Raw genomic sequence first — 24,749 nt, 5'->3', positions numbered from 1 at the left:
CCACCTCTCACTGCACAGCCCAGCCAGCATCAACACATCCAGGAACAAACTGTGTCATAAACAAATGCCCTCCAATGAGAAGCAGAACAGCCAGGATCGGATGAGGGAAAAAAAAAGGTTCCTCTATGAAGATCTGCCAACTAACCAAGAAAAAGAAGTTAAATGTAGTACATGATGCACTGAATCCATTATATATTACATTTGTCAAATAGATCTTGACTAATTGCTTTAAAAGATGTGGAAAGAAGCAAATATAATCCCACTGCTGTTGTGTTTTGTTTTAATATAGTTGCTCCGCTTTTAACATCTATTTATAGAGTTTTTAATCATTTTTTCAGTGCAAATTCAGAAAATTAAATTAAATTACATTTTTCATCCTAATTTTCAAGAAGATGAGTTACGAGTACAGTTTCAGGTTTGGCTGAAAAATTATCCTACAAATTAAAGAAGTATGTCCTTTACTTTGACTCAAAATATTTAGTCTTTATTAAACTATTTGAAGAGCTTTCATCAAATCTAATGCTGACTCATTAAAGAATATGAATACAGAGAAATACATCAAATAAAAAAAATGTTTAATTTTGTTAACAGCAGCTTTTGAAATAAAGTTCTTTTTCTTCCTTTTGGGAAAAAGTAGATTGAAAATTGTCATTTTACAGTAACTTGAAACATGGGGAATGAGATTAAAAGAGAAAAACTGTAAATGAAACTATTGAATTATAAATAAAAGATAAATCTGGAAACAAAGACGCACAACCAAACATTCTGTTTGTTAAAAGCAGCACAGACCCTTACATAACGCATAGCCTATGCATTCCTGAACAATAAGTGTTTAACAAGACACTCCTTAACATTGACAAACTGAAGAAAAATAAATAAAATAAACACTGGCATAAACAGACGAGTTTGACAACATTGTTTTTCTGTTACTTTTTTAGATTTGTTTTTTCATAAATTTTGAATGAATGGTTGAATCAATGGTTAATTTTTGGTTTGTTTTCAAAATTTGGATTTTAAATTTCATCACAGAATCTGATAGGCATTTCATTCATTTACTATTTTCTACTTTCACATAGGCTATTAGAGCCTTTGTTCCAAATGTTTGCTTCAATAAGTAGCAAAAAAAATGTTTTTAATAAGTGGACTAAATTTCTCTTTTACGTCTTTTCGTTGTAGTCATAATTTACAACAAGTCCCACAATGCACCAAAAAGGCCACGAGACACAAGGAACCTATCGACATCTACAAAGTATAGAGTATTTATAAAATCATTTCACTTTCTGTTTAGCTAAAGTGGGAAAATATCTCTGCTGCCTTTTCAGCTTCTTCAAACAAACATTTAAATTAATGGAAAACAGGGAGGAGGAAGCGACGCGCACGTGCGGACATTGGTAAGGTTAAGTTAATATTTGCACGAGTTTATTTCTAAAGTCGAAACGATCAACATGATCAGATGTATTAGGTTTGATATGTGTTTACGTAAATCAGGTTGGATTAACATCGATACTGATGATCATAGATCGGGACTTTCCTCCCTGTGCTGCGGCTCTCTGTGGTTTTGTAAAATAACTATTATGGTCAAGATTGTCGTGGTGCCTTTAACATGTGTGACCGGGAAGGAGGAAGAGAGCAGCGTGGACGCGCGTAGGGGGCGTGTCTGCGGCTGTGAACGCGGACCAGAGTCTGTTGGTTATGGGACGGAAAGTTCTTCTAAAAGACAGTACATGTTGAATGAGAAGTGTATAAATCCTCATCATGCAGAACCTCTCCGGGTCGTCTGACGACTACTGTCGGAAAGCAGTAAACAGGGAAGGTTTATAAAATTGATTTTTTTTAAAAACAACTAACGGGCTGAGTTTTAGGTTTTAGAAAAAATCTTATGTAGACATTTTGTGGCGCAGTGGTTGGCGCTCTTGCCTCACACCAAGGCCCCTGGTTCAAATCCCCGCTAGGGGACCTGAAACAGAACAACCTTCCTGTGTGGAGTTTGCATGTTCTCCGGGGACTCCGGCCGTCCAAAAACATGCTTCATAGGTTAATTGGTCAATCCAAATTGTCCATAGCTGTGAATGTGAGCGTGCAAGGGTGTTGCGGCTCCGCTCCCTGTTTATGTCGGAGGGAAATTGGTCCAGATCAGATGGCTCTCTGAGTGGTAAAGGTTGCCGACCCCTGTCATAGATCAGAGTGATCGATCGATCGATAACAGTCACTGTGATCTTTTGCTGTGACCTGCAGCGCCGAGCAGGGGCGCACTTTCCTAACTGTCACTGCCGGACTTTTATTTTGAAAGCCACAGGGACGTTGCCGAGCCCAACTTCGCTCTGCACGAGAGCCACTGCCGCCGGTTCCTGTGCCTGTGTCCCGACTGCGCCGAACCGGTCCCCAGGGATCAGTTGGCCCGACACAAGGATGAACAACACGCACAGGTGCGCGCGCGCTCGTTCACCGGCACGTGCGTCACACACCATCATGCCGTCTGTTACAATTGTTTGTTGTGAAATTGTTTAAAGGTAAAATGCTCCAAGTGCCGCACGAAGATGGAGCGGCGCCACCTGTCAGAGCATCAGGTGAGTCACCTGCACGACCTGGCTCCTCCAAAGACGCCTGTGGGGGCTGAGGGATCACCTTACCCCCACAAATGAAAGTTTTCAGCAATTATGTTGGAAGTAACGCATTACAAAAGTAATTTGTAGTACAGTAACGCATTTATTTTATGAAATAAAGCTGATACTCTCAGAGTAATACACTACACTGTATGTTTCTGTTACTCTTGTTTTGAAACAGATTTGCTGAGAAAACTGTAGAAAGCAGTGAGATTATGAGAAATTCACAGCATTGTTTGTTTACAAACTAAATCTTTTTTTTTTTCCTGCTGGAGGGCCATTCACCGATCTCCATTTTAATAAATCTTGAATGGATCATTTTTGATTAATGGATCAATTATTTTTTTATGGTTTTATCCATTTACTTTGTTTGTTTGGGTTATTTAGTGATCGGTGACTGGTAACTTGGTTTTCCTTTGACCTCCCATGAGGGATGAATTTCTCTTTTGCAAGATGATAGTTTAATTGAAATTACTGATCAACGTTTTCCTGTTGGATTTGTTCAAATCACACTCTGAGTTTCCCCATGTTTTCTCACAGATACATCAGCTTTCTGTATTTTTGTTGTTAAAGCTAAAGGAGTATTTTAATGCCGCTTTCATCAGGTTACATGTGTTTTTTATTCTTTTCACCTTCAGGTTCTCCAGAGTTTTTTTGTTTGTTATTTCTTTAGTCAAAAACTAGTTTGTGTTTAGCCTGGATGTTCATTTCTGTGGACCGAAGCTGAAAGTTGGTCCTCCAGTCCTTCCTGTAGAAGCAAGCGTCGTCTAAAAGAACACTTTGAGCATCAAGGTCCCTTTACTCACCACCCTTTAACAGAATTGTAGTGTTTGTGATTCTGGCTGTCTTCTTTTTTATATATCATTCTCATACTTTCACTTTAACTGAAATAATAATAATAATAATGTTGTTCACCTTTCGGCTTATCCCGTAAGGGGTCACCACAGCAAATCAGCTTTCAGTGATTCGCACAGGTGGTTATACCCTTTCTGACACAACCCTGTATTTTCAAGGCACAGAGAGACCCAGACAGGCAGCAGCGTAAAGAGTCCCACACTGGATTTAGCTCATTGCACCCCTGGGAAGGGAACCCAGGTTTCCTGTGCACCAGTCCTACACCCAGCCAAATAATAATAATTATAACGCATTTTATTTAATAAGTGCCTTTCAAGAAACCCCAAGATGCAGATGGTTTTAAAGGTAAACAGAAGGGTTATTTATTTCATTTCATTTATTGAGAACCTTCCACCACCATCCAATGAGGCCCAAAGGGCTGAACACAATGTCAAACCAATAATTAATACAATGATAAAACATAAAAAAGGATAAAAACTATTAACCCTTGTGCTATCTTAGATGACCCCACCCTTACATTGGCGTGTTCTCCCGACCATGACAAAGGTGGATAAAGGTGGAAAGATTTCATGTAATCCATGGACACCAGTGAAGATCACAAATCATTGAAGAAAAAAGGTTCAGCGCACTGTCTAGTGGGTCTAGATGACCCAACTCCAAATATTATAGTGGCTAGGATAGCACAAAGGTTACACATGAATTAAGAATATAATAAAAGGTCCGTTAAGCAGATGCTAGGGCATGGTTGTGGAGGAACAGTCTAGCTTTAAAACTCTCCAAGAAGGTAGCCTCTCTAATAGCTGGGGGCAGTTTATTCCAGAGATTAGAAGCCAACACTGCAAACGTGCAGTCCTCCCAGAACCTGCATTTGGTTCTCTGAACCAGTAGCACACACTGGTCTGAAGAACATAGGGACTTCATGGGGGAAATATTTTTTCGCCAAAATAAAAAAAAAAAAAACCTGCGTTGTTTGCCGAAAAACCAATGTGCATCCATGTTCACTAGATTGGCGAATATAGACCACAATGCATTGCTTTTGAACAATTTTTGCAAATAAAATTTATTTAAATTAATTGTTTAAATAAAATTTAAAAAATTTTATCTTCAGAACACAGTGGATTCATGAAGTCATTGAGCACAACCCCGTGAAGAAATGCATTTTCCTCCGTGGCACAGCGTGACGAGAATTACCGTCGCGGCCGCGAAGGTTTCCCATTCAAAAAATCTACTATTTCAGACACCACTATCCCACCAAATGCCCCTAAAATCGGAGGGATAGGGGGCAGCCGGAGGCATAGAGGAAGAATTTTCGATTCGGCCACCCTCTCCCGCTAGCTTACAGCCCCTCACACCCCCAACCTAACATTACTACTGCAACAAAAATGGTGAGCAATATTGGAGCTATCAAGCTGTACAGTTTTGAGCCAGATTCCAGCTCAGACGAAGAAAACAAAGACGTACATGGATCCAATTATCTGGAAGTGGAAGCATCAGAATTGAGTGGAGCAATGAGCTTGTTACCCACTCTGTGTCTTTTTTTATGTGACAATTACACGTTTTTTTTTAACTGCATTTTTTCATCTGTTCCGGATTCACAGCAATTTAAACAAAGGAATACCGGTACTCAGAAATGCTATTTCGAACTTAATTATCCTAACATATGTCCTCCATTCACAGAGAAAATGCCACAAGAACATGTTCAAAACACCAAAAAAAATATGTTTATCACAGTTGGTATTTAAAGAAAAAAAAACAAAAAAAAATAATTTTCTGACTGAAGCTCTAACTGTTACAGCTTTTGACTGATTTCATGTCCAAGCACTAAAGGTCCATCATCTTTTACCGACTTCATCATAAGCAGGTTCATGGAGCTCATCCTAGTTATGCAGTTAAGACAGATGTCAGCTCAGACAAAAAGAAATCTAAGTTTTTCTGTGGTGGGCTTTGAGGGGACTCATTACTACGATTTCCTTCACCTGATGTCACATTATAACTCAGGTGTAAGTTCTTAGTTCCAGGTGGATTTCATGTCTGTTTTTTGTCTTTCAGTCTGACGAATGCCTCGAACGGCTGCAGAGCTGTCCAATCTGCGAGCTGGAGGTCTGCTTCAGGGAGCTGGACGAGCACCTTCTGGTCTGTGGGAGTCGCACGGAGCTCTGCAGCGACTGCAGCTGCTACGTCAAACTGAGAGACCTGCAGGATCACAGCTTCACATGCTCGACCAGAGGGAACCGCCCAGCTGCCAGTGATGTGCAAGACACAGGTTAGAAGAAGACCTTAAGCAGCACCAAGCCCAACCACTGCTCCTCCAGGAAAGAACTTATTTCCTTCTCTCTACAGATGGAGGAACAGGGGACTTTTGCAGAGGGATGAGCTCATTTTCAGCTGAAGACACAGAAGAACATGAGGTGTTTTCTCTATTTGTTTTAACGTCACAGTTTCGGGGGTCACCTATTTGTCCTCAATGTTTAAAATCTTTTTGAAGTAAAGGAACAAAATAAAATCAAGCGAACAATCAGACACATTCGAAAGACCCTGATAGTCCTCTAGGTGGTGTGAGAACATTGGATGAAAGCCAATTTAAGAAATGAAAAACAGAATCATTTCATCAAAGTGGAAACTGTAAATCTGTCTTCTATAGCCACAATCATCATCATCATCTTAAATAGAAATCTCCAAAGTTTAAATAAAAAACCTGGGTTTGTGGAGCCGAGGTTTAAACTTGAATCCAGGATTATTTTTCAGGACAAATTTGTGTTTGATGTTAGGGAAACTTTGAAGACGTTTGTCGTCACAGAGAGAAGAATGAACTGTGTCCAGAACCTCACATTAATGTTTCAAATTAGTGTTTTTGTTATGAAGAGTACTGGAGGTTTGCATATCCGAGCATCAGTTCTGGGTGTTGTTGATCCAGCAGTATTTCTTTATGTCATAGACTTCTTAGCTGTTAGTTTATTTGATCTAAAGCAGAGCAGGTTTACACTTTTTCAAACATAACATTTATGGAGTAAATATGGAGGCTAATTCCTGTGCTTGTGCCTTTCCTAAGCTGAAGCGTTTCTCAGGAACCGTAAAGGATTATGAAAAAGAAAAGGTGGAAGAGAAGGATTATTATTTCTCCTGGAAACGTGCGGCCGAGGCAGCAGCTTCCTCAAACTCCCACAGCCATGGTTCTCAGGATGACAGAGAAGATCCAGATCAGATCAGCACCTGCCCTCATTGTCTCCTGGCCTTACCTGTCAGAACGCTGCACTGGCATGAGGTAAATCTAGCATGAACCTCTTAGTGTCAAGCCTTTCTATTGCTAAGAAGTTTTTGCTCTGTGTGTTTGCAGGTGAGATGTCAAACTAATGTGCTCCTTAAAGGCAGAAAGAGTTAAAGAAGAACTCCAAGTGGATCTGCTGCCTCCAGCTTTAACCCCTCGATGCCTGTATTTATTTCCAGCTAGGAAAAAAAAATAAAAATCACCTAGAGTGTGTTTTTGCTTACAAGTTGATGCTAAATTAAGTAGGGAGCAGAAGTGGTTTGATGCATATTTGCATCAGAATGGAGCAGAGCAGGGATACTTAAGCCCTTCCATCGCAGATTCTACGTCCAAACAGAGCTTTTTCAAACTGTTTTTTTTTATTAGCTCTTAATTCCCAACGATTTGAATATATAAAAAAATCAAAATACAGGGATACAATACAGGGTTGTGTCAGGAAGGGCATCCGGCGTAAAAATCTCTGCCAAACCAAATGTGGGACACAGTGGAAGCTGATTCGTTATGGCGACCCCCTGGGGGGACATGCAGAAAGGTGAACAACTACAGAAGTTTGATTCACTCAGTAGTAAAATAAAAATCTGTCAAATAAAATGATGATGTTTTTTTTTTTAAATAATGTTCTTTTCACGGCTGCATGGTGGCGTAGTGGTTGGCGCTCTTGCCTCAATGCAAGAAGGCCCCCGGTTCAATGGGGGACCTTTCTGTGTGGAGTTTGCATGTTTTGGCTTCCTCCCACCATCCAAAAACACGCTATGTAGGTTAATTGATTACTCGAAATGGCCCCTAGGAGTGAGAGTGTGCATGGATGTGTGATATGTGGCCCTGCGACAGACTGGCGACCTGTACAGGATGTCCCCTGCCTTCGCCCACAAGTGGCAGGATAGGCTCCAGCAGCCCCGTGACCCAGAAAGGGAACAACCGGTTAGAAAAAGAATGAATGAATGAAAGTTCTGTTCAGAAGTTTTGTATGATCACTGCCTCCCTGCGCTGCATGCACACAACCTCATCAATGTACAGACAGTTAGCTTTGCTGTCGATGCTTTCCTGCAGCCTCAGCTTCCAGTTAAGCAGACGCCTCTCCTCATCCTCGGAGCGGTCTACTTCCTGTTGCAGTCTGACAGCATGAAGGGAAGAAACAGAACATTTAAGGTGCATGCTAACATCTCCATTCTGGAGTCACTCATCTGTAGGTTCTGCTTAAGGAAAACTCTCAGCCAGCCTTACTGCTTGATGTGCTCTGTGATCTTCTGGACATCGGCGAGGAGTTTACGCTGGGCTGGATCTCGCCACTGCTCTTTTCCGGGCCTCTCATGGCGCAAAGCCAGCCTCGCCTGAGTCAAACTCAAAAACTCCTCATTCTCTGCAACAGCAACTCGAAGATCTTCTCTGGTTTTCCTCTGGCTGCTGATCTCTGACTGAATCTAGAAATAGAGCGAGTTTGACACCAAGAATTTAGAACATTCAACTAAAATACATAGAATTACACGTACAGACATAAACATTACTATGGTTCTAGTACTAGCCTGTAAATGGCTTTCTCCTCCTTTTATTATAAACATGTAAAATCTTTAATGGAAAGTTGTTTTGTCATGTGGCAGTTTTAGATTTATTCAGGGCTGAAAACTGCTTAAAAACCTGTTTTATTGTAGTGAAAACCTATATGGAGCACAAAAATCTAATCTTATCTAAAAGAGTTACTGACCACCAACTGCTGTGTTTTGCAAAGTACCAACAAGAATTTGTTAAATACATTTGAATTGAAAATAAAACTGCAAAAAAAATTCCCAACCGCTCAAAAAAAACAAACAAGAATTAATCCTTCAACATTCTGGCAAATGGTACTTCTCCCAATTTTTCTGTCCCGTGGGTCTTAAACTTCTGAATAATATGTGCCGCTGTCGTCACAGGAGCTTGAAGCTGCTTAGAGATGGTTTTATAGCCTTTACCTTTACAATGTTTGTCTATAATTTTGTTTCTAATGTCCTGGTACAATTCTCTCTTTCACTTTCTGTTGTCCATATTCAGTGTGGTACACACCGTTTCACCAAACAGCAATGTGACTATTTGTCTCTCTTTAAATAGGCAGACTGACTGATTATGGGTTTGAAAACAGCTGTGATGTCAATTAAAGGACATACCTGAGCTCATCATGACCCCCTGGACAATTAGTTCTCAGTCTTTTATGGAGGTACCATCATTTTTGTCCAGCCCTATTTCATTAGTTTTTTTTTTAATAATTCTGTTAATCAACAACTCAAAAGTAATGGCTGATTTTGATTATTTAATTGTCAAAGAATTTTAATGTACTTGTTACTTTTGAACGTTTCAAGTCATTTCAGTGAGCATTGTGGACTTTCTTTCTTTAATTGAGGGGTACCAACAATTTTGTCCATCACTGTATTTATACAGAGCTTTGCTATCTTCTCGGATGGCTCAAAGCGCTTTGCATTCACAGTCCCATTCACCCAGAAACATTCACACTCTGCTACCAAACGCTGGCACCATCCATTACTACCGGGAGCAAGGTGGGGTCAGTGTCTTGCCCAAAGGGATTTTGACACTTGGGTGGACAGGGCTGGAACTGAACCCACGCTCTTCCGAACAGAGGCCGACCACTCCACCTTTGCACCATTTTGATCATTTATTTCAATTTTAATAGACTTTTTTGACCATTTGTAACCCCTGATGGCTCTGATCCTCCTTCAGGATGAAGGTTAGATTTCTCCCATTGGAGAAAGAAATCAGAGTCAACATCTTCACTATAGATTTGCTACGTATAAACTCTGTACCTTGACCAGTTCATCCTCCATCTGGTTTTTAGCATTCTTCATTTTCTGAACGTTTAGCTGGATTGCAGTTGTCGTGGCCTGGACCTGTTTTTGCATGTCAGCAGCTGTTTGGTCCAGCACAGACTGGACCAGAACCTGAAGAGACCTGGAGTTGGTCTTCTGCTGCTCCGCCTTGGCCATGTTGGCGTATGAGATGTTCTCCCACTGATCCAGGGTCAGCACTGAGCTGAGGAACATAAACAAGCGACTACGTTTTTAAATGTCTAAACTTAATGGTTATTTGCAGAAAGCTTGAAGAGAACCTTTCAGCCCTGCTCAGAAAGACTCCAGAACCTCCTTATCAAGAACAGGACGCAGAGTTTCCCTAAAAAAGCCTAACTCCTTCAAACACTGAAGTACATCAAGACCCCCTGGGGAAAACTGAGAGTGGTCACCTTGGTTCTGGTGTGGAGTGGGTTTTGGGTCTGTGGCGGTGACTCATAGAAAGGGTGGCCATTAATGTGCAGAAGTTGTCGACGTTCTGAGCCTCAGATTTCTCCTTCAGGTCCTTCTCTATGCCATATTTTGCAGATCGGTTCAGTCTGGATTTGAACAGAACAGAACCAGTGTAACTCCAATGAGTATTTGAATGAAATTCAGCACAAAATGATTTTACTCTCAGGATTTACCGGAGCTGCTCAGAGATCTGCTCCGTCACACGCTGCAGAAGAGACTCCACTCTCTTCAGACCTTCACTCTCCTTCAGCAGCTCACCATCCACCTCATCATGAAACCTCTCAGAGTTGGGTCGTTTCAGTCTGCAATAAAAACAAACTAAATCTATTTAACAAATCCAAGTTACCAGCTCATAGTTTGAGTTAACCTAACTGCTCTCCATCATTGCAGTGCATCTATATAATTTTTATCTTCTACTTCTTAAAAATATTAAAACACATACTGAAATGCTTTTATTTAAATCAAAGATTAAAACAAAAATGTAGAAAGAATGACTCAAGATTAAATTAAAGCGTAAAAATACTATGGCACAGCTGCTAAATTAAGGCCTGACACATTTTAAGACAAATATAACAGCAGTGAAGTTTTTTTGAATACAAAACAATGTAACCATATTTTTTTTAAGATCTCTGTTTTTTTAATTTTTGGATTGATTTTAACTTTTTTATTGGAATGTTTTTTTTTCACCCACTGTGATAACTTTTGACAGGATTAATTCTAACTCCCTCACATCCTGTTTTCTAACCACTCTTTTCAGTGCTTTATTTGAATGTACTTATTTGTTTCTTGTCTGTATTGTTTTATTATAGACATATTATCTGCATGATATCAGACATGTAAAGAGGAATGGACCATAATACCTGTTGACAGGTGAAAAAAAATCATCTTAGACAATCACTGACTACTGTAAATCAGTGTTATCACTGTAAAAGGATTTTTTTTCATGTGTTTCATTAATTTGATTTTATTCTTTTAAATAAAAATTCAAAAGCAGGGAAAAACTTTAATTGGTCAATTTTGTTGTAGTTATTTTTATTTATTGTTACTTTTGTCAGTTTAAATCTTTGAATATGGGTTCCTTTCATTTTACAGAGAAGTACCAATACATTTTTCCATGCGTGGATCCACATGGGTGTTTGTTGTATGATTGTAATGAAGATGTAAATATATATATGCCAGATCCCTTTTAATTAAACCTATAATAAACGTTCATTCATTGGTTTGGGTTTCCTTTGCTCCTCCTTACCGCTCCTTCATACAAAGGTCAGTGACCTCCAGAGGTTCTTTGCAGGCATCCAGAGCCTTGGTCACTCTGCTCTGCAAAACTACCAGGTCATCGATTTCCAAGTTAACTTCATCCAGCTTTAACTCCAGCTCCTTCTTCAGGAACTGGATTCTTCTGAGCTTCTGATCTGAGCAGCAGATACAGAATGTCACCATCCAGCCACATGCAGTGGACAGTCTGACGTGTTTTCTGACTCACCAAACTGTTGGTTCTCGTCCTCTTGCATGCGTTTGCAGATTTGTTTGGTCTCCTTGATCAGCTCTTTGCATTCTGCTCTGAAACGCTCAGACTGGTGCAGAGTTCCAGCAACATTTACTGGACTGAGACCTTCATGGCTCTGGAGAGTGCGGTCCATTATCGAAACGGTTCCACGCTCGCTGTCGTCCAGGCAGAAAGAAAAGATGAAAATGCAACCTCATAAATGACAACACGCTCTTCTCCTTCATGTAAAACAATCTGCCTTTTTCTCTGTGTCCAACTCCTTTTTTTAATGTTCTTTATAAAACAATCGTTGATTATGAGTTGAGTTTTTTCTAATAAAATAAGATGAAAGAAAATAAATAAAGAGCAGGAATGGATAAACTTTTTAAACTAGATTTTGTTTTGCCTTTTTTTTAAATGGATTTAAACTTGAATCTCACTTTTATGGAAACAAAGAACAGAGTTAAAACATAAAGAGAAAAATAAAAATGAAAGCAGTCATCAGAAAGCCCAAGGGCTTCCTGTAGGGCAGCTCAGAAAACTGAAATCTGGAACTTAATTTTAGAAGTTATTCTGAAACTAAAATATTTTAGATTAAGTCTTAGGATGCATTAGCTACAAACTAAATATAATCAATTAGCATTTAACATAAAAAGCTAACTAGAATCCTACATAACATAGAAATAAAAGGTGGAAAAAAAACTCTTTTTACTCATGATATGACAGTTTCTATTTGATGTTATCTTAACAAAAAGTTTGAATCAGACATAAACCGGAACATACCTCCTTCCACGCAGCGTTAGCTTGTTCAACAAACCGTTACCATGGTTACAGCCGGCACGCGTCTTCCGCTCGGGGCGTTTCCGTGTTGATTTCACTCGAAAACACGAATAAACAACTACTAAACTACTTTAACAAATTAGGGTTACTAGATATTTGGAAATGTGAAAATAAACAAATCTTACGCAGAGATTCATTTTTTGTAGAGGCAGAAGCCGTCAGCTCGTTTAACCAAAGAAAATATAATTACGCAAAAAGAAACGAGATTTGTGGGATTGTTGTCATTTTCATGCATCACATGATTTGTCCTCAGGATGAGAAAATAAAAGAACCTTGCAGATTTTTTTTTTTCTTTTTGTAAAAATGGTCTGCATTTATACTGAATTCTGATTGGCTGCAGGGTTTCCCTTTTTTAATTTGAACTTTAAACATACACATAATAACAACACACAAAAAAGAGAGAGAAACAATAAAATAAAAAAATAAAACAAAATATATAGAATTGTAGTTTACAATACTATGGATTGTGATACAGCATGTGATCTTCAATGAAAATACACAGTTTTATTGCATTTTTGTTTTTCATCAATGTCAGAGATTTAAAATATAAACGTATTTCTTTAAGAAATGTATTGAATAATGGTTTGGTTTTTAAGAATTTGCACTTGTGAATGAAAAATTTCCCAGATACTAATAAGGTATTGAATGTCAAATCAAATAGATTATCACCAGAAACTACTCCAAATAATATAATGTGCTTTTGTAATTGAATAGAAATAGGAAATAGGAAAGGGGAAAGGGCATGGCCGGCCCTCCCTATACGCGAATTACGCAGCCGCGTAGGGCCCCCGTCACTACCAGGGCCCCGAGGTAGCGAAAAAAAATAAAACAAAGAAGGACCCAAATCTGGCAACCCATTTCATAGAATTTCCGTACCAACGTGCGCTGTGAATGTTGTGCAAAATAAAGTTGCCTGCACTTTTGTGACACCCCCCCCCCCCCCCCCCCCCCCAATAAGGACGTTACGCCCCTCTTAGCAACGATCGGTCAACATAATTGCATCTGAGCCTGGCACACTGTACAGTTACGAGCACATTTTGTTTCAATAAAGTTGGGAAAAAGAAAAAAACGAGCACATTTTGTCACACTGATCAAAGCGACAACAAGAGAACTTCATGCCAAAGATACTTTATCATCAGGAGCTGAAAAAAGATGAAGAACTTCAACACCAATCACAAGGTAAGTTTGGAGGATGTTGGGGCCGTCTTTTTTACATTGTCCAGTATTTCTGTGCAGCTGCGCAATTTACGTGAAAAACTAATCGATCCGAGGTAAAGATTGGACATAAAACGACCCTGTTTGTCGTTATTTCCAATGGAAAACTCGAAAATAATTCTGATACCCAAGTTTCCAAGATGAGGTCAGACATGACCTTCTAAAACGGCTGAGAGCAGAGAAAAGTAAATAATGATGATAGTATGGTGGCTGATAAATGTTTAAATAACTCACGTTATCGTATTGTTTCATTGTTTTGCTAACACATATTTAGCATATTATTTAGTGCGTTCTGCATTTTCCGGTTATGTCAGTAAAAAAACAGCCATTTATTATAGCAGGTCAGGTAGTCTGACTTATTCAATATTGAATGTGTCTTAAAATCTTGCATTGGCATAAAATATGGAGAATCAAAACTGCCAAATACATAGGAAATAAATGTTCTCATTTATAAATGATAAACAAAATAAGTGTACTAATTTAAAAATCATGAACGTAAAATAATTGATAAAGACGTGTATAAATGCTTATATTTCCATTTATACTCAAATTATTGTTCACATTTATTATTTATAAATGGGTACATTTTTTTCTTATTTGTATTTTGCAGTTTTGGTTTTACATAATAATGATGTTTTTGCTCAGTTCCGTCTTAGCCAACAGTTTCTTCTGCTCTCCAAAAGTATTGGAGGTGATGCAGCGTCCACATCCCAAGATGTTCTTGTCATCACTGAATATGTCATCTAAGATAATTTTATAGCATGTAAAGTAATAAAAAAAACAGTGTCTGCATATCCCCTTATGTTCATAAACAGCAGCTGAGGAGTATGGAGTCCCAAGTTGTTCATAATTAAATTAATAAATATGACCTCATACAAATATACAATCAAACAATAAATCTCTCATAAATATATAAAAAGATCATGAATTTGTGAAAAACCTGCACACAGATTTAAATGAGCCACTAAACTATTAGTAGTATTCTACGATGGAGTTGTAGAATAGTAGTTGGAGTAGTATTCTGCTTTAGGTATTTTATTAGTTTTATCATTGATTATTTTATAATAATAATTTTTGTTTTTTAGCTCCAGAAGAAACTCCTGTCACCACATCTACCGTTGAAAGGGAAAACATTTGACTGTTTTACTTTTCACTGTTTGCTTTTATTGAAGTTCTGTATCTTATGTTCCAGAGGCTCCAAGAGAGGCGTGTATGGAAGAGGAGCCTAGTGGATCCAAAATTCCACCTACCACCTCAAATCCAGTTGGTCCAGATGAATGATGGCCAACCACAGTCTCTGATCCAGTAAGAATGGATTTGGTGCAAAGAGGTCCTTTTCAGACTGAGAAAGACTATGGCCGCCTTTACACTGCAGGTCTTGATGCTCATATCCGATTTTCTGACTATATCCGATTTTTTTGACGACCCGCTTACATCATCTTTTAAAAGTGACCCGTATCTGATTTTTGCTTTTACACTATACAATGCTGAAACTATCAAACGTAGACATTCTGAGGACTACGTAGCAGTATTTCCGCATTCCGCGGACCTCCATCAGACTTTTGTGATTGCGGTTGTCATGGAGGCAAAGCTGCGACGGAAGGAGGCGTTGCCTTGGGCGCTCCAGAGGGGATGCACGGGGGAGTAAAAGGGAGGGTTGCTAGGCTCTCTCTGAGTTTTGAATGAGGAAGTGTTTGCAGACGTGCTGTACTAACAGTTTGATCCAAGTGTTGAACCTTTCCTGCGCGATGACTTCTCTTTTCCAACCGTAGTCAGAAACGCACAGGAGATTTCTCGGGGTTCACTTTCCGTTCTGAACCCTCAGCCTCCAGAGTGGGCTAAGAAAGACTCCAAAACTTTTGGGGGAGACACCTTATTTTTAATTTACGGTTCTCTGACAGTCCCCCGCTCCGCGCTCACACTCACTGTCTCTCCTTACACACACACACACGCAAGCACGCGCGCGCTAACACACACACACGGTCCCCATCATACACGCCCCCCAAAGAAATAAACAGCTTCTAGCCTGTTCTAGCAACGGTGTCCCGCTTCATTAGTTACCGTTTGCGTCCGGACCGGACATGACAGCAGTTTCCAACTACGGTCTGAAGCCTGAGGCTGAAAGGTAACACGCTGACAGCAACATCAGCGCACAAAAGCACCTTAACCCTCGTGCTATCCTAGGCATTTTAACATAGGGAGTTGGGTCTTCTAGACCCACTAGACAGTACTCTGAACCTTTTTTCTTCAATGATTTGTGATCTTCAATGGTGTTCATGGATTACATGAAATCTTTCCATCTTTATCCACCTTTGTCATGGTAGGGAGAACACGTCAGTGTAAGGGTGGGGTCTTCTAAGATGGCACAAGGGTTAATAAGTCATGTGATCTCAGTTGGTGGTGTCCTGAATTGACGTCACTGACGTACGACTCGCATTTACTGGGGAATATCCGATTTGTCTGCTTACATGGCACACGCAAATGCACGTATCCGATTCGTTTCCGATTTATTTCCACATATGAGAGAGGCCTGTATCCGATCTGAGAAAAACGGAATCCATGCGCCTTTGTCCTGCTTACACATTCACCGATCATATCCGATCTGTGCCACGTGAGAGGAAAAAATCGGAATTGGGTCACTTGAACCATGCAGTGTAAAGGCAGCCTATGACTTTCCAAAATCCCCCTCATTGAGCTGTTGTGTTCTTTATGTTGGATTGTTTTATCGTTATATAATTTGGTATTAAGTTGCTGTTTTTAATAAGTTGGAGTTTTGTGAATGTAATTTGTTGAGTGCCTAATGTTACATTAAAAAATATAGATCTATATATCTATATACATTTGTCATTCATATTTATTTCTTTGCATTTAAAATTTGTTCTGCACCACTAAATGTGCATCCAACATGCAGGCAATTTACTGTATTCAATTCTTCGGCAGCAACAATAATTCACAAATGTATTAATAGAGAGATCTCATTTATATTACAACAACAGTTGCGTTTTTTTTGGTGCTCCTGATCAGTTGGAGGGCCCACAAATTAAATTTCGCTTAGGGCCCCCAGAAGACCAGGGCCGGCCCTGGGAAAGGGAAACATTGAAGAGCACCAAAAACTGTAAACATATGTCGGGTGGCTTATCACATGTTTTTATTGAATATTTATGAGGGTTTCTGTGTTGCATGACTTTGTAGTGGATTCCTTGATTCTTTGCATGAACTCTTGCATGGACTGATTGGTGATGCATGACACCTGCTGATGAGCCGCACCTGAAGCACACAGGAGTCTATAAAGAGGAGAACAGTTGACTGAGCTGGGCGCGAGGGGAAGCAGCAGAGGGACGAACAGGAGCAGCACCACCAGACGAGCAGGTGCCGAGACCGACACAGGGGAGGATCGCTGCAGCAGGAGCAGACTTTAAAGGAACGTAACTGGTTTTGTGAGCACGAACGTGGCTACTGTCTGGCCTGGTTGAACTGCAGCTGAGTTTCCTTCTCCCCATTCCAGTGGCGTGCAGGAAGGGGGCCACTGCTGGAGCAGAAAAGTATAAATCGGGACCCCCTTCGTGGACTGCTGCTCATCCACTGCTTTAAATTGAAGGACTTCCTATTTTTTCTTTACTATGCATGAACTACCCAGATGGACTCTTGTGTTTTTATAGGCGTGTTTTTTTTAATCGATTTTGCTCCTTTTACCTGGCCATTTTATGCTTTTGGGACTTTTAGAATTTTTTAGCTTTTTTTCTCGTGGTAGTCACCACTGGTATATATTAAAGATTCTTTTGACACCAACATATTTTGCGTTCATCCTTTCTAACGGTGGAACTCGTGCTGGTTTCCCAGAACCTTGCGCTGAAGGCGCGACACATACATACATTCAAAAAACAAATGATCAAGTGTTTCAATATTTATATCACAAAAAAACAGTCTAAATCTGTGATAGTGAGCACTTCTCCTTTGCCAAGACAATCCATCCCACCTCGCAGGTATACCATATCAAGATGCTGATTAGACAGCATGATTATTGCACAGGTGTGCCTTAGACTGGCCACAAGAAAAGGCCACTCTGAAATCTTCAGTTGTATCACACAGCACAATGCCACAGATGTCGCAAGTTTTGAGGGAGCGTGCAATTGGTATGCTGAAAGCAGGAATGTCCACCAGAGCTGTTGCTAGGGAATTGAATGTCCATTTCTCCACCATAAGCCGTCTCCAGAGGCGTTTCAGAGAATTTTGCAGCACATCCAACTGGCCTCACAACCCCAGACGTCGTGTAACCATACCAGCCCAAGACCTCCACATCCAGCATGTCCACCTCCAAGATCGTCTGAGACCAGCCACTCGGACAGCTGCTGAAACAATCGGTTTGCATAACCACAGAATTTCTGCACAACTGTCAGAAACCGTCTCAGGGAAGGTCATCTGCATGCTCCTCGTCCTCATCGTGGTCTCGACCTCACTCCAGTTCGTCGTCGTAACCGACTTGAGCGAGCAAATGCTCACATGCGATGGCGTCTGGCACGTTGGAGAGGTGTTCTCTTCACGGATGAATCCCGGTTTACACTGTTCAGGGCAGATGGCAGACAGTGTGGGTGAGCGGTTTTCTGATGTCAATGTTGTGGATCAAGTAGCCCATGGTGGCGGTGGGGTTATGGTATGGGCAGGCGTATGTTATGGGCGACGAACACAGGTGCATTTCATTGAAGGCATTTTGAAGGCACAGAGATACCGTGACGAGATCCTGGGGCCCATTGTTGTGCCGTACATCCAACAACATCACCTCATGTTGCAGCATGATAATGCATGGCCCCATGTTGCAATGATCTGTACACAATTCTTGGTAGCTGAAAACATCCCAGTTCTTGCATGGCCAGCAGACTCACCGGACATGTCACCCATTGAGCATGTTTGGGATGCTCTGGATCGGCGTATACGACAGCGTGTTTCAGTTCCTGCCAATATCCAGCAACTTCGCACAGCCATTGAAGAAGAGTGGACCAACGTTCCACAGGCCACAATAGACAACCTGATCAACTCTATGCGAAGGATATGTGTTGCATTCATGAGGCAAATGGTGGTCACACCAGATACTGACTGGTTGTCTGAGTCCCCTGACCCCCTCAATAAAACAAAACACGATTTCAGAGTGGCCTTTTCTTGTGGCCAGTCTAAGGCACACCTGTGCAATAATCATGCTGTCTAATCAGCATCTTGATATGGCACACCTGCGAGGTGGGATGGATTGTCTTGGCAAAGGAGAAGTGCTCACTATCACAGATTTAGACAGATTTGTGAACAATATTTCAGAGAACTGGTTATTTTGTGTATGTGGAAAATGTTTCACATCTTTGAGTTCATACCATAAAAAATGGGAGCAATAACAAAAGTGTTGCGTTTATATTTTTGGCCAGTGTAGATGATAGATGTAAAAATTCCACAAAAACTGATGACTGTGCTTTGATTAATACTGGATCAACAAAAGTGAGTTTTAAGTAAATAATGACATAAAAAACTCCACATTAAAACTGATTTTTAATTTTTTTGTCTCGACTTTTGACCCATCAATATAAACCAGGAAAAACACTTTAATCTGACCTGAAACTGGACAGATAGGATGAGCATGCGCTGTCAAGGAGCAAGCTGCCCACCTGAGCACACCTTCAGTGGTGAACTCCCTCTCGTCAAGTCTGTAGACTGTCAATCATCCAGGTTGATTCCATTGAAGCATATCGTAAAAAAGTCATCAGCTGGACTCTATCAGTGCAGAAGTTTCACTTTTTCTCCAAGAAGTTTGAAGAAAGAGAACCAACTCCAGTTAACAGTTTTTGTAATCATTTTAGTCAAGTCAACCCCCCCCCACACACACACACACTGACCTCCATTCTGCAGCTGCTATTTCAGGAATGCTCCCCGCTCTGTTGCGTATTCATACTTTTGTTTTTCTGAATAAACTTGCAGCTTATTAACTCAGGAATGTCTTTTTTTAACAAACAAGAAACCCTTACACTAACACCTACACTAGTGGATGGAGAATGACTCAGGTTATTGTTTGATGTTTTCCTCTCACGTTAAAAGAGCGATCATAACTGATCGGCTTTCTGTCCGCCTGTTTATCCGGAATCACTCACCTCCAACAAAAAAGTAGAGTCAGAAACAAATACAAGCTTTGAATGATAGTTCAAAGGTTGTATTGTTGATAATTGTATTGTTGATAATTGTTCATATATTGCGCTAAAATACTTGCAGTGGCGGCCAGTTTCGATGTTAAGTCAATGCTACAAGCGCAATCCAAGGTTCTGGAGCAGTATTTTAGCAGCGGGCTCAGCCAGAGTTCAAGGATAGGTCACCATGTCGCATCTACCAATCGGGGAATCAGCTATGGGCACATGATGTTTTCAGGGAATCGGGCCTCCTGAATTTAGGCTATGCCCAAATTCTTTTCTAACTACTAACAAACGAGTGTGGTACTATGTAGTCCCCCTTGATTTTAAAAGCAATTTGGATACCATGCTCACTACTTTTTTCCCCCATTTAAACAGCAAATATGACGTCAGCGAAAAGTAACATTTAATAGCATTTTAAAACGATTATTTATAAATCCATTGTGTTCTGAAGATGAAAATTTTAATGGTTGGTTATTAAAAATGACATGTAAACACTTTTTTTGTTGCTAAAATTGTCCAAACGCAGACCATTGTGGTCTACATTTACCAATCCAGTGAGCATCGTTACACAATGGTTCTTCGCAGAGACTTCTGGGAAATTTCTAGGGCACTCGATTTTGGATTTTGATTGATTTGATTTATTTAAGTGTCATGCACTAATGTGCCCAGCCCACACGGGCTCATATGACACTGAAAAAACAAAATACACAATACATAAAGATACATCCCCATCACAAAAAAAAAAAAGAATCCAATAACCAATAACCCCCCTAATCAGAGTCTAACATAATAAATAGTGTCCATTCTTATTGTCCATGCCTTTGACACAAAATTTGACAAACAAAAGATTTCATTTTCAAAGAGCCAACGTAAAATTTTGTTTTCAGATAACCAAAACAAATCAGGACATTTCTTTTCTATAACGTCATACATACAAAGTCTCTGTTTCTCATACAAAGGACAATAAAACAAAAAATGAAATTCATCCTCCACCACTTGCAGCTCACAGACCTCACAGTCTTTCCTCCTCAGGAATGCCTTTAAAACGCCCTACTTCCACCTGTAGGGGGAGCACTCCTGCTCTCAGTTGAGCACATAAGGATCTTTGTCCTCTTTTTAAGTTATATATAACATATGGCTCAGCAGAAAATGTGTCCTTAATTTGCAAATAAGTTCGTAATTTTGGTTTTTGAAGCAGTTTCATTTTCCAGTCTTTTTCATAATAACCAACTAAAGTTTCCTTAACATTATCTCTCTTACGTTTCAAACAATTAAAAAATAATGATTGTAGATTTACAGAGGACAGAATGTTAAATACATCATTACACCAGGGATAAATATGAGCTCTATCCCAATCAAATATTTTACGTGCAAATCTCTCTGCAGGTAAAGTCACCAGCCGGTTCCATAATCTGAGAACTTCTGCTCTTTGTTTGATCACACAAGGTTCCCACCCCATGTCCCCCTCAATGGCGGCTTTAGTGGTGAACCTGTGTACACCCAGAAAATATCTCATTGCCCTGTATTGAACCTTATCACACTCAGGAGTGTCTTCATAACCCCAGACTCCTGCAGAATAAAATAACACAGATCCCACCATGGCATCCTACAATTTACTAAACGTGTCAAAACTCAACTCAGGACAGACCTTCATCTTATTTATCACTGCGCCAAGTGCCCTCCCAGCAGAATCTGATAACAACTGCTTCCCTTCTGAGAACATCATATTTTTATGAAAAACAAAACCAAGATATTTATAGGTATCAGTAAACATGAGAGTAGTTTTACTAAAATAAAACAGAAAATGACTTTGAGGTACTAAAGGCTTTCTAAAATGAACGATATGTGTTTTATCACTTTTGATAGTGAGTCTCCATTTGTTACACCAGTCATTCATTGTATTTAACATTCCTTGTAATTTTATTTCCTCATCCGCTATCAAAATAATATCATCAGCATAAAGTAATATGCTCAAGTTCCAATTATTGATATCAAGACCCAAGTTAGTTTTCTTAATTTCTTGAGCTAAATCATTGACGTAGATAGAAAAAAGAGTTGGTGAAAGAACATCTCCTTGTTTAATTCGAAATGGTGTGGAAAACCATCCTGTTTTTAGGTCATTCACCTGTACACAGGCTAATGGAGCCTTATACAGAGCTTTAATTGCTTTATAAAATTGACCATTAATACCATACATAAGTAATTTATATTCAAGAAGATCTCTGTCTATCGAGTCAAATGCTTTTTTTAAATCCACAAAACAAACAAAGGTACTTTTACTTTCTTGCAGTCTAGCTCTCACCACCGAGGACAGAACATAAATATTGTCAATACATGCTCTATTTCTCCTGAATCCATTCTGCTCCTCTACAAGGACTTTGTTTGTTTCTAGGTATTCAGATAACCGATTATTTAGAATACTAGAAAACACTTTATACACGGTACTCAGAAGGCTAATGCCTCTATAATTCAGAGGGACTCTTGGGTCTGCTTGAGGGGATTTTGGAATCAGCTTGATGATCGATTTATACCAAATAGATGGTATAAAGCCATTCTTAAAACAGAATCTAAAGAGACAATGTAAAGTAGTTAACAATTTGGGACACTTAAGAACCACGTTTGATAGTTCATCCACACCAGCAGCTTTATGAAGTTTAGTTTTCTCAATGACTTTTAGAACTTCCTCAATTGTAATATCTTGATTTATTTTGTCAGAGTAGTTCAGAGAAATTTTAAAACTATTGTCTTCAAGCAGTGTTTTGGATTTGCACATATTCAGAAAAAACTGGTCATCAAACAAGTGGGAACTACTATTACAGGTAAACAAGTTCTTATAATCTGACTCCCACTTGTTTAACACTTGCTCTGTTAGAAAAACAGATTCTCCAGAGTCTGTTAGAATCTCATGTGGAACCGTTCTTCTACTTTTAGGTCCAAGTTTATTTATTTCCCTCCAAAATAACTGTGATTTATTATTTTGCAAATGCAGTTGTAGTTGAAGAGCTTTACCCCTCCTGAAACGTCTTTTAAATAATTTTAACTTCTTATCAAAATGACTCTGACAGTTTTTAAACACAGAAAGAAGCTCTCTTTTCAGAACCATTTCTTTGCATTTTAAATACTTTTTCTCTGATAAACACAGTTTTTCCCATAGACTCTGCAGTTCATTGTTCCTGTAAGGTTGATTTCTTTTACATATTCCTTTATTGCTTTTATATTTCTGTTTTGGTCTATTTTTATCCAATTCTTTATACAAAACATTACAAAACCAGCCATAGCAATGGTTCAGATTTTCCTGTGTTTGTCTACCTTCCCTCAGCTGAAGACCAATTTCACATAGAGACAACAGACTTCTGACTCCAGAAAGTGAACACGCAGTTCTCTGATTGGCTTTTTATTTTGTAAACCAACTTGCATATTATTTGAAAAATTTGTTTCAATAGTTTTAAGACGCAAATAGAGCACTGAATGATCAGGGAGTTTACTTCTGTCATCAATGAGGTTCATCAGATCAGACTCGTTGCTTTTTATCAGCTCCAGAGGGGTGAGAACTTTAAATTCAACACACTCGCTTAAACCAGTGTGCGGAGTGACAATGTAATCCACCACAGCTTTACCCTTAAAAGACACAGAGGTGAAGCAATCATTCTCTGGATTTACCCTCCTATTCAAAAGACAACATTTGGAATTGTATATTCGGACAGCACTACAAAATGGCAAACGTACTATATAGTGCTATATGTAGTGAGTAGAGAAGGAATTCAGACATACCCTTGAGATATTTTTCTTATTTTCATAGAAACAATGATTAAAAAAAAGGCCCCCTAATTTTTTCTATTTTCCCCTTACAGCTTAACGCGGAACAGTGAGCCTTCAAACTGAGACAGAAACACAGCGGAGGCGGCCGTCGTGCAGAGACGGCTCTCGGTGCGGGAGTGAACCTCCCGGTACCGGGAGAATCTTTGAATGATCTCAAACCCAAATGTCGAGACAGGATTTCCAATTTTTTTGTATTCAATTCAATTCAATTCAATTTTATTTGTATAGCCCAAAATCACAACAACAGTCGTCTCGATGGGCTTCGAAGTAAAACATGAAATCAAAAGGATCACGAATACAAAGAGTTCAATAGAAAAATACTAAAATGAACTAACAAACTGACTAAGCTATACTGGCATCCCTGCCCTTAGACCCCCCTTCGCGGTAAGGAAAAACTCCCAAAAAAACCGGATTCCGGAAAAAACGAAGAAACCTCAGGGGTGCCCACATGAAGGAGGGATCCTCCCCCAGGACGGACAGGCGATTTACCAGAAATCTTAGAGAAGAATTAACTTATCTAAATCTACAACTACATATATAAAAGTCCAGCAGACGAGCTTCATCCAGCCGTGGTTGTGGGGACAGTCAAAGGCGCGAGTCGAGCCGGAGACAGGAACCACAGCCAGGTGTAGGAGCAGGAGCAGAGACGAGGTACTCGGTCAGGTACAGAGCAGAGACGAGCCAGAGATGAGCCAGAGGCAGGATCCACAGCCAGGTGTAGGAGCAGGAGCAAAGGCGAGGTAAACGGTCAGGAACTGGAGCACGGATGAGCCAACTGGAGTCTGGAAGCACTCCCACTCCCCAGGAGGGGAGAGGAAAAGAGGGACAATACATGAATCGCACTGCACCAAACAGAGGCATGGAGAACTAAATGATAAATTATGATCAAGAATAGAGGAGAGGAAGGGTAGAAGTAAAAAAGGAAAGAGGACAGAACCCCAGTGCACCATAGTTACCCCAGCTTCAACTTCTAGCAGCCTTTTAAAAGAAATAGTTATTATTAAGTTTAATTTAAACAAACTAACATTAAGTTAAATAATCTCTGAATACTAGCTAGTCTGACAATAAGCCTGTCCAAAGAGTACTATGTAGTCCCCCTTGATTTTAAAAGCAATTTGGATACCATGCTCACTACTTTTTTCCCCCATTTAAACAGCAAATATGACGTCAGCGAAAAGTAACATTTAATAGCATTTTAAAACGATTATTTATAAATCCATT

General features: G+C 39.7%; 2 protein-coding genes and 1 long non-coding RNA gene across 3 annotated transcripts; 2 read left to right on the top strand and 1 right to left on the bottom strand.

Moving 5' to 3' along the window:
- Window positions 1–1,210: 1,210 nt before the first annotated feature.
- xaf1 (XIAP associated factor 1) lies at window positions 1,211–6,936 on the top strand. The gene is made up of 7 exons (XM_023961578.2): window positions 1,211–1,391; window positions 2,291–2,426; window positions 2,511–2,567; window positions 5,508–5,721; window positions 5,799–5,866; window positions 6,508–6,720; window positions 6,793–6,936. Exons 1-7 carry the CDS (start codon window positions 1,348–1,350, stop codon window positions 6,835–6,837), a joined length of 777 nt encoding a protein of 258 aa, XP_023817346.1. The 5' UTR covers window positions 1,211–1,347; the 3' UTR covers window positions 6,838–6,936.
- Window positions 6,937–7,671: 735 nt separating this feature from the next.
- Window positions 7,672–12,417, bottom strand: tekt1 (tektin 1). The gene is made up of 8 exons (XM_011482670.4): window positions 12,277–12,417; window positions 11,491–11,669; window positions 11,254–11,419; window positions 10,181–10,309; window positions 9,947–10,093; window positions 9,513–9,738; window positions 7,948–8,144; window positions 7,672–7,837 (listed from the first exon to the last, which is right to left on the bottom strand). Exons 2-8 carry the CDS (start codon window positions 11,645–11,647, stop codon window positions 7,678–7,680), a joined length of 1,182 nt encoding a protein of 393 aa, XP_011480972.1. The 5' UTR covers window positions 11,648–11,669; window positions 12,277–12,417; the 3' UTR covers window positions 7,672–7,677.
- A 955-nt stretch (window positions 12,418–13,372) lies between these two features.
- Window positions 13,373–16,870, top strand: LOC144996831 (uncharacterized). Its single transcript, XR_013659634.1, has 3 exons — window positions 13,373–13,512; window positions 14,741–14,853; window positions 16,741–16,870. It is a non-coding gene; the product is annotated as an uncharacterized LOC144996831 (long non-coding RNA).
- Window positions 16,871–24,749: the final 7,879 nt, after the last annotated feature.

Source organism: Oryzias latipes, chromosome 13 (assembly GCF_053564925.1).
Source record: "Oryzias latipes strain Hd-rR chromosome 13, Olatipes_Hd-rR_3.1".
In the NCBI taxonomy this organism is placed as follows: domain Eukaryota; kingdom Metazoa; phylum Chordata; class Actinopteri; order Beloniformes; family Adrianichthyidae; genus Oryzias; species Oryzias latipes.
The sequence above is the reverse complement of the archived record's forward strand: the minus strand, read 5'-3'. Positions and strand labels throughout refer to the sequence as shown.